We start from the raw sequence: 9,596 nt of genomic DNA on the forward strand, positions 1-9,596 counted from the left end.
AACCTATTTTTATTTTATATATTACATTCTAAATATTTTCTTTATCTTCAAAAAAAAGTAACAAATGAAAATGTTAAAAATGCATTTTTTCCCCTATAATTAACACCCTTTACAATATTTTTCCTAGGTGCATTAAATGCGTTTGGTCACATGATGGCGCTAAAGACCTTATTAAAAATCACACTCGCGGCCTACACTGTAGTGATGAACAAACGAAGCTTCGTGAAACATAACTAGCACTCGACGTTCAAAATCCATTTTGATACATTTCCGTTGCACTAGTGTTTCTCCTTCAACCAATAGCACCATCTAGAGGTGTCAAAAAACAAACGCTCCCAAATGCCTCATTTTCCCATCATACGCAAAAATATTAAGTGCATTTGCAAAAAGCTAATGCATTCATGTAACACAATATTTATTTTGATAGTGGTTGGATTCCAGCGTCCAGATGTGAAACTAGGCCATTCCAACATCGCCCGAAAAAAAAAAAAGCATCCAAAGAGACTCCCTGGATGAGTGAAAATATTTGGTGGCGGTTTACATTTAAAGTGGTCACAAAGCACATTAGTACCATCTTCACATTTCACATTCAAAATGAACACACACTAACTGGTTCAGTAGTCACATTATCACAGGGTGTATCCAAGGCACGTTCGGGAGCGGCGACGCCGTCCCGTAACACGTCACCGATTGGTTAAAAAAAAAAATAAAAAATCATACAAAAGAGTTCCGTAACGTTGTGTGCAAACATTGATTTTCCACTCACAAGTGATTCCTTTTTTTTTTTGTACAAAATACGACTAAAATTACTCATGTCGCAGTCGCTGACTGCTAGCATTTGCTCAAGTGAAAAAAAATATGCTAGCCACCGAGCGTTTTACAAAGAAGTGTTGGAGCCACGCCGAAACTAACAATTAAAAATATCGTTAGAAAAAGTATTGGTTGTAAATATAAATTTCATTTTGTAACAAGTGAAACTGTAAATTTCATGCAATAAAATCAAAATATTTCATTTATTTTCATTATTTCTTGAACGAAACTCATTTTTATTTGTGACGAAATTGTTGACATTTAAGGTTTGGATTTCACTCACATTAGATCTTTTTTTTGAATGTATTAATTTGTTTTTTAAACAACTTTTTAATAATTCAACTTTACTTCTGTCAAATTACAAATGTATTTTGCTGCACTTTTTCCCCAAAGACATTCCCAAATACAATATTATTCAACATTAATTTTGGACGTGACATTTTTAACACTTAACGTTTAGATTTGACTTATATTGCATCTTATTTTAAGATATAGTATTAAAAACTCTTTTGTTTAAACAACTTTTTAATCATTTAACTTAACCCAGTAAAATTACAAATTTGGTGCCACTTTCTCCCTTTAATATTAGATTAATCTTGTGTATTATTATTAATGACGTATTTTAAGGTGTACTTTCAAAACAATGTTATTTTCTAACTTAATTTGACCACTTTAATCCCTTGATTTAGACCTTATTTTATTAAGTATTGACGTTATTCTCCCAACTATTCCTCCTGAAGACGTTTTTTTGGTAAAGTTTTTGCTGTTTTTTTGTTTTTTTGTTTGGCGTGGCCCAAACCCTCCTTGGCGGGAAATTTGACCTGGCACATTTCAACACGAAAGAAAAAAGCTGGTTTCGCTTCCCTACCTGGAAGCCGGCTCAGATGGGCGTGTTGGGCAAGTGTCCGTTGGAGGCGGCGAGCGCCCCGTTGGAGGCGGCGAGCGCCCCGTTGGAGGCGGCGCCCCGGAGGTGTCCGTTGCGCTGCGCCGGCCCCGCCCGGAGGGCCTGGCGCTCGGCGGGAGTCCGTCCGTCCAGATCGGCCGCCGCCGTTCCGGCGGCGAGGCGCTGCGGGGCTGTGCGGCTCCGCCAGCGCCGTTTGCCCACATAGAGGAGGACGGTGAGGAGCGCGCTCAGGCAAAGCACTAAAAGGACGGAGACGGCCACCAGTTCCTTCAAGTAGGACGGGGCCCGCGCCGAAAAGCCCGACTGGAGGTCCCGGAAGGCGGCCTCCTCGGGCGCCGCTTTGGCCATCCGGAAGGTGAAGTCGCGGCCCGGTCGGCCGGCGGCGGTCGGCGTGGACCCGGGCGGCGGGGGGCCGGGCGGGGACCCGCCCCTCTGCTTGACGTGGTAGACGGCCATGGTCTGCCGGAAGCCGTTTTCCGAGGACAGGCACAGGTAGTGGCCCAGGGTGGCGGGCGTGGCCACGAAGCTGAGGCCGCCGTCGTCCAGGTGCAGGTAGAGCTCCGGGGACAGCCGGCTGTTGGGGCGCTCCCACGACTGGCGGGAGAGGCGGGACGCGGCGGGGCACGGGAGGCGCACCACCTCGTGAAGGGACACCGACAGCAATTCGCCTGCGGGACACGGAGCTGATATACGGGTGACGGGCTCGGGGCCCTCCCGGGAAAAGCTTCCGCAACTTTTGCGAGGCGAGGAAGTATTTCCATTAAAAATACATTACTCTAAATTTTTCAATGTTTTGCTAGAAACCTTTTTTATATATTTCATATATATATATATATATATTTTTTTTTAATGCAATTTTGTTTCTTGCAAAATGAATACATTTACAATCTCAAAAATATTTTAAAAAGGGGACTTTTTTTCAGACTGATAGCATATAATCAACGAGTCACCAATACTGATACAAAGTACTGATACCGCTGATTCTTTTGATACACAAAATCCCCAATATCAATTTAAATACAAACATACCTAGTTCAGTATAACATTTCTTTCAAATTTGATTAAGTAAAGGCAATTTTCTATTCTTCTAATGTATCATTTCTAGTCAGAGATTGTAAAGGTACTGATAACTTGAAATCATCTGGGTATCGGCCCAATCTAGATACCTTCCTATGTATTAAAATAAATCAGTTCCCAAATGCTTCTTACTTTTTGAAATCTAAATGTTATAACATTAGTATGAGTAACCTTTGCGTACCTGTAGGTAGGTTGTTTGCTCCAAACCGAGCCCTGTGCATGGACGCCACGTTCTTGCAGGCCTTCTCCACATTTCCCCCCTCCACATCCTGTCCCAGGGTGGCGGCGGAGACCCCCACGCAGGCCCGGCGGGCGGCGTCCCACCCGCAGAAGGGGTCCCGGGCCAGGACGCACTGGGCGCAGGTCCAGTAGAAGGAGCAGTTGGCCACGGGGAGCCTGAGCACCCCCTCGGACGTGCCGACGTATATCAGGCCCTGGTCAAAAGACGGAGGCGGAGCTCGTGAGACGTCGGTTGACATCCGTCCATTCGAGTGGACGCTGTTTGTCAACCTTGGGGATAGACAGCTTCAAGCTCTTGACCGGTTGCGGCTTGAGGAACACCTGCACCTCCTCCACGATGTGCGCCCCCCCGCTCGGCAGCAGCACGGCTTTGTGAAGGTACCCCGACTCTGAAACCGAATCCGATATACGTTTGATACCCGGCGTGCTGGCAATCCTGAGCCCGAAAAATCCCGTCCTCACCTGTGAGGAGAAAGAGGACCGTGTAGTCCACGCCGTTGACCGCTCGAACCCTCTGAACGCTCAGGTGGCTGTAACGCTGTTCGGCCGACACCAAGGTGGGACCCCCGCCCGTGGGCCGTACGCTATCGTCCGCCAAGAAGTTCTCCTTGACGAAGCGCAGGGCGTTGTCTGACGCATTGTGCAGGCCGCACTTGAGACGAGGAGGAGAAACGTGGCGTCAGATATTATCCTGTACACCTGTATGATTTTGTATCGGAGTAAACTTTACCTGGCCCGGGTTGGCCACCCTCTCCTGCACCCTGGTGCTCCACTGCAGAGTGTCCCGGTTGAGGACCTTGTAGCCGCCCGCGAAGGCCAACTTGATGTCCGCCAAGCGGAACGAACACACGGCCGACAGTCCCGAATTGACCGACCTGCATTAAAAAGGGGAACAGGAGAACAATGCGTGACTATATGAAGCACACAAAACAATGATAAAGACAGCATTGTTAGGAAAAAGACATGTGGAAGTCTGCTGACCAATCACATGTCCCATAATATGCCGTGGAGAATCTTTACTTCCTTTTGTCCTTGCTGTGTAAAAAAATGTGTAATGGAGTCAACTTGATTTCTGGAAAATTTTCAAAAAAAGGACCACAGCTGTGACAACGTGCTCTTTACAATGCCGGCCATTAAAAACTCTTTTAATGACGGTCATTAGAACGTGCCTCACAATTTTGAGCACTCTGATCAGTCATAATTATGTTGTTGTTGTTTTTTTTAAATTAAAAATCCCTTTTTTTAATTAAAAATCCCTGGTAGGTCCATTTACATTTTTTATGTCGACACTGCGCAAAGGGTTAGTAAAATAAAAGCAAAATCTTTTTTTTTTAAATTCGTCAAAAATATTCCTGTCTTTGACCACATTGTTAGCATCATAATGGAATGACTATAAATGTTATAGTGTTGAATTCAGGTACCATTGGATATTAGAGCGTTGAATCAATTTACAAGAGAATCACGCTGTTTTATCAACTAAATCAAATCAAATCATTACTGTCCATATATTTTTTTTCTTTTTTTGTATGTTTGGCTTGAGAAGGGTCTAAAATAGGCCGGTACTTGAATGAGTTAATTAAATATACGATCATATAGCGTTCAATTATTACCTTGTTCAAAATAAATTTGTGCACGGCAAAATTTGAAAAATGCATAAAATAAGTAACTTGAATGAAGTACAATGGTAAAAATTGTGACCATGATGGCGCCTTACTGACCACTGAGAAGTGAAGATGCCGTAAAATAGCGTGTCGTCCGCCGAAGCGCCCTCTGCTGGCAGCAGGCTGTCAATGTCCTGGATGACGTTATAGGGCAGCTCACCATCTGCCTGGCAGAGCAGCTGCGCTTTGGCGAAGGTGGTCCAGCGCCGCTGCAGCGTCCGCTGGCCTCCGACGTCGTTCTAGGAAATATCACGTCAAAAACAATTTCAAAACACCGCATTCCGGCGATTGATGACTGCCCCGTCGTCTGACTATTTCCATCTCTTGCGTGCGAGGTTACCGTGCAGATTTGGGAAACCCGCGAGACGATAAACTTGTCGATGAAGTCGTACTCTCGGCCCGCTTCGCTGAAGAAAAAGTAAATTTTGCCTTCTTCCGGAACGGAGGTGGATCCGATGAAGGTCGGATCTGCACAGAGAGTGAAAACAACTTCATATGGGCGTGGACAAAATGGCCGCGCCCTCTGCCTTGTCCTCACCCTCCAACCATCCCAGCGTGTCGTCCAGCTTAAGGTCAACGCGTGAGCCTTCGCTGAGGTGGCGGGAGATGAGTGGCCAGTTGCCCCGGTAGTCGGCAACCGTGCCCGTGTACAGCTCGCCGTCTGGGGACACATCACGAAAAAAAAAAATCATATTAGTTGTGACTGATTTGGACGAATTGCCGTATTTTTCGAACGACAAGCCGCAACTTTTTTCTCATGATTTGAGCCCTGCGGTCTGTAGTCCAGAGTGGCATATCTGCGTTAGAGCAAATGTGTGTATGTGTTCACGGTGTCAAATTATGAAACAACTATAAAATAGAACTGAAAAGATATGAATCAATGGCTGTGCTCAAAAAGGGTTTTAAAAATAGACTTTGTTTAATTGTATATATCAGGGATGTCAAACTCATATTTTGCATGGGCCACATTTTAGTTAGTTTCTTGTAAATTTGGTATTTTACCCAGAAGTTTGAAGTCAAATTAGCATTTTGGGGGCCACAAAAAAATGATACTGTGGGCCGGATCTAGCCCCCGGGCCTTGAGTTTGACACCCTATGGCATATATGAATTGAATATTGTATATATGATTGTATATATGAATTAGGTGCAATGTGTTTATCTGCTCACTAAAGTAATCAATTAAACAAAAGGAGACAGAAGAAAAAGTATTGATTTTGAGTTTGAACAGCTATATAACTGCAGCATTCTGTTATATCAAAATTTTCCCCTAGGTGGGGGGTGTGGAGGTTTTGCCCCCTCTGGCCACCATCTAACCCTGCCCCTGGATGGTGGCAAATCACTTTGGCGTCACATACCTACGATGATAGCAGTGTTGCGCTGATAGGGATCGTAAGGGCAGCGACCACGTCCCTCGTCGGGCTTCAGGCTCACCGTTAACGTGTCAGAGTTCTAGAAAATAAAACCAGTTAACAATTTGGATTGTATACAGTGCTTATCGCTGGAGTTGCATTACTAAATACACCCAATAAGTGAAATCTGTGCAGTACAGGTTAGATTCATGACATATTCTTACAATGTAGATACAACGCGGACTGAAGGCAAATGTTCCACAGGTGTAGATGTGAGTGGCGTTCAGGAACAGCAGCACGCGGATAAAATTAGGACAGTCCGTCTGGAATAAAAAGAGAAGGCATCACAAAAGAACATTTATTATTCATACTAATTGATTTATCTCTGAAAACACTGCTGTTATGTTAGTGAATTATCACCCCAAAAAAATCAAACAGGGGCATGAGAAAACAAGTCCCATTGTATATTAACTGAATTGACCAAAGTGTTTTTTTTCCAGGCTGATGCTAATTTATATATTTGCCGGAGTAAAATTCTGACAACCAATGAAAAAATATCAATAAACTCTTTGTGTGGTCTTTCCTGGAGTAATGTAAAATTACATACATTTGCTGCTGATTTACTGATTCAAATCCAGTTGACAAGAACGTCAACGTATACTGTCAATCAAGATATGGATTACAAAAGGTGTGCAAAAAAGCTACTTGCCATCTCCTTCCCTTTCATGGAACATTGTTCCAGGTCTTTCTCCGAAGGCCTCCAGTCCAGCTATGACAGTAGAGCGCATTGCCAAGGTGAAAACATCTGAACGTACCGTACATCTCACCACATGTTTCCTTACCTTGTTCCTCAGCACGAGGGCATCCTCGAGGCTGACGTCCAGCGCCAGGACGGCGTCGCGGGCCCCCACGTAGAGCGTATCGCCACCATTGCTGAGCAACAGCGTGGTTGCGTTGCCCACGTCGGCGCTGTTGAAACGAGTGAGACGTCTCCCGGGACTTCCTGCCATCGCACACAGGGGGTCATGGCAACGACAATGCATTGAGATGTAAGCGAGGGAAAAAATACATGTGATGGAAGCAGAACGGGGCACGAAAATGTCTCCGCTCACCCATGGGGAAGGAGACCCGAGGTGTCAGCGGAGTCACGGAGGAGCTCAGAAAGCCCAGAAGAGTCACGACAAGAGGGAGCAAGTGGCAACCACTCGCCATCGCAGTGAGTCGGTGAAACGAGGTGGAAGGCTGATGTTCGTTGGTGAAGGGGGGGTCAAGGAGACCCTGTTAGCAGGGGCGGCAAACCTCGCTGAGACCACATTTTCTGGTTTGCGCGTCCCACCATTGCTGTGAGGGATGAACAGATTACAAGCAAGGGTTAGATTGCAAGTTACTAGAACTAGAACTCCCTCGAACACACTAAGTTACAATTTTTATGATTTGTAATGAATTCAACAAACATTGATCTAAAGCTTTGATTCATTAAAACATGTTTTAATCATGTGCGAACGTATACTGATTTCAAATCACTTTTAACATTACACATTCATAGTGACTTGTGTAAAAAAAAAAAAAAAACAGCCATAGCTTGTGCCAGTCTTGGTTAAATGCTGCAATTAACAAAAACTATTGTAGACTATAGTGCAAAGGATCGATTTCATGATTTTAAGTCGATTTCTTGCACAGCCCTAAATTTATAGGTAAGCAAGCTATACAGAAGCTTAGTTGCTTTGTTATCCAGGTGAAAAGTGAAAACTATGCTTTTTATTGAGGTGGTAATCAAACAGCATTGTTTATAAGCAACAAGCTAAGTTGTATTTAGTATTACTAAGCAATAAAGTGATTTAAAATATGGGCAGGCTTTGCATGATTTTTTAAAGGTCGTTTATTTATTTATTTTGCGATTATTGGATGGGTGTAAGTGCAACACATTTGCACCGCTTGCGTTAGCCAACAAGCTAACAGTTAGCTCTACATCGAGCCGGTTAGCTACTAAACGAAACTTTTGCCAACCCTTCTATCGAAACATGTAATGAACAGTTGACCAACGATAGTAAATTTAAGCTGCACGCCGCCCAAAACAATCGCATTTTATGCACGCTAACCTTCCTTCGTATCGTCGCTTTGTGCAACAGATTTACTGTATTAAAACAAGCGAAGTGCGTACATTTGAAGATATCCATAAATCATTTCATAGTTCTTACATATCGGTCAGCTTGTATCCACTGGGAGAGTTTGAAGCTGGAAGCGGCCACACGATGAATATGTGTCGGCGTGGAGAAACGTTGACCGTGGAGCGGGTGAGAGGGTGAATGGGAGGTCTCCACTATGTCAACAAACAAACCCTCCACCACCTCCCACAAATGGGGCCCGGCAGAAACGAGAACCTCGCTAACCACAAACACCTAGCAAAATATTGTATTCATAATTCATTCATAACGAAAATCTGAGTTCGGCAATTACTTCCAAGACCACCTCACTTTTAATACCTGTTACGTTAGTTTACCTTGTTATATTTTACGGCAGTTGTCAATAACCTTTAAGATGCGTTATCGCCACCTGCTGGTATGGAGTGTGAACAGGTGTGTTTGCTATGACAGTACCCAGGAAAAAAAAATAAAACTACCACCTCATTTTTAATACCTGTTACGTTAGTTTACCTTGTTATATTTTACGGCAGTTGTCAATAACCTTTAAGACGCGTTATCGCCACCTGCTGGTAAGGAGTGTGAACAGGTGTGTTTACTCTGACAGTACCCAGGAAAAAATAAAATAAAACAAAAGTATTCTTTAATCAATCTTGTGGATTTTATAGACAGCACAGACGTGGAATGAGGGAAATTTAGATGCATTGATGATTTTACGTCACATCACATTTTACATCCGCCATGATTCAAATTAACAGATCGATTGGTTTTGTTTTATATATATATATATATATATATATATATATATATATATATATATATATATATATATATATATATATATCACCCATTATTATCAACTATACAATCATTTTATAAAGGTGGGCAAAAAAGTCTTTAGATGCGGTGGCGATGTTAAACTATGCAGACCATTCAATCCCCACAAGTTTATTTAAAGTCTATCATGTAATTAATCCCAATCTGGTTTGTTGGGAAATTTGCCACACCCACTGTGTCATTTTGGAAAAGTACCTGGTATTTAGGCATGCATCTTCGATGAGTAGACTCCCATGACTCAACAGGATTTTTCCGCATAAAAAGCAGAGCGGTCAAACCTCACCGCCGATCTTTAGTCCATCGATTTCAAGTGTACACCTTGCTTTCAAGTTAACCTCGATTTAAAAGCAGGGAAAGGATAGGGAGAGGGTAAGATGGCTAATCAGAAATAAAGGCGATTAGACAGGATTAGCGGGGTGACCTGAAAACGGACACGTGGTTAAAAAGCCTACCTCCCACCCTTAACGCATCAAAAAAAACATGGCCGACGGGGTACTGGTGACATCACCGAAACGTAATTTACTCAAGATTGGATTAATTAATTGAACAGTCCCCTAAACAAAACAAAACAAAATA

General features: G+C 43.4%; 1 protein-coding gene across 3 annotated transcripts; it reads right to left on the reverse strand.

Annotated features, from left to right (window-relative positions):
• Positions 1 to 398: 398 nt before the first annotated feature.
• sema4ab (sema domain, immunoglobulin domain (Ig), transmembrane domain (TM) and short cytoplasmic domain, (semaphorin) 4Ab) lies at positions 399 to 9,553 on the reverse strand. Of its 3 annotated transcripts, none has more exons than XM_088404771.1 (14): positions 9,216 to 9,553; positions 7,155 to 7,383; positions 6,885 to 7,045; positions 6,752 to 6,811; positions 6,267 to 6,365; positions 6,049 to 6,142; positions 5,231 to 5,353; positions 5,033 to 5,160; positions 4,750 to 4,931; positions 3,762 to 3,906; positions 3,494 to 3,683; positions 3,302 to 3,420; positions 2,973 to 3,225; positions 399 to 2,397 (listed from the first exon to the last, which is right to left on the reverse strand). In XM_088404771.1, exons 2-14 carry the CDS (start codon positions 7,252 to 7,254, stop codon positions 1,691 to 1,693), a joined length of 2,361 nt encoding a protein of 786 aa, XP_088260897.1. In that variant the 5' UTR covers positions 7,255 to 7,383; positions 9,216 to 9,553; the 3' UTR covers positions 399 to 1,690. The 3 variants fall into 3 exon arrangements, with proteins under 3 accessions (XP_088260897.1, XP_088260896.1, XP_088260898.1); XM_088404770.1 differs by lacking the exon at positions 9,216 to 9,553 and adding an exon at positions 8,241 to 8,533; XM_088404772.1 differs by lacking the exon at positions 9,216 to 9,553 and adding an exon at positions 8,241 to 8,531 and having other exon boundaries at positions 399 to 2,382.
• Positions 9,554 to 9,596: the final 43 nt, after the last annotated feature.

Source organism: Hippichthys cyanospilos, chromosome 21, assembly GCF_059441005.1.
Source record: "Hippichthys cyanospilos isolate Australia breed blue-spotted pipefish chromosome 21, RoL_Hcya_1.0, whole genome shotgun sequence".
Classification (NCBI taxonomy): Eukaryota; Metazoa; Chordata; class Actinopteri; order Syngnathiformes; family Syngnathidae; genus Hippichthys; species Hippichthys cyanospilos.

Bases quoted from the DNA above. Each gene is read 5' to 3' on its own strand.
- sema4ab (XM_088404771.1), bottom strand. From the start codon at position 7,254: ATGGCGAGTGGTTGCCACTTGCTCCCTCTTGTCGTGACTCTTCTGGGC. The intron at 7,046-7,154 runs GTGAGCGGAGAC...GTGCGATGGCAG, and splicing joins TCGGGTCTCCTTCCCCATGG to GAAGTCCCGGGAGACGTCTC. The intron at 5,354-6,048 runs GTATGTGACGCC...ATGTGTCCCCAG, and splicing joins CAACACTGCTATCATCGTAG to ACGGCGAGCTGTACACGGGC.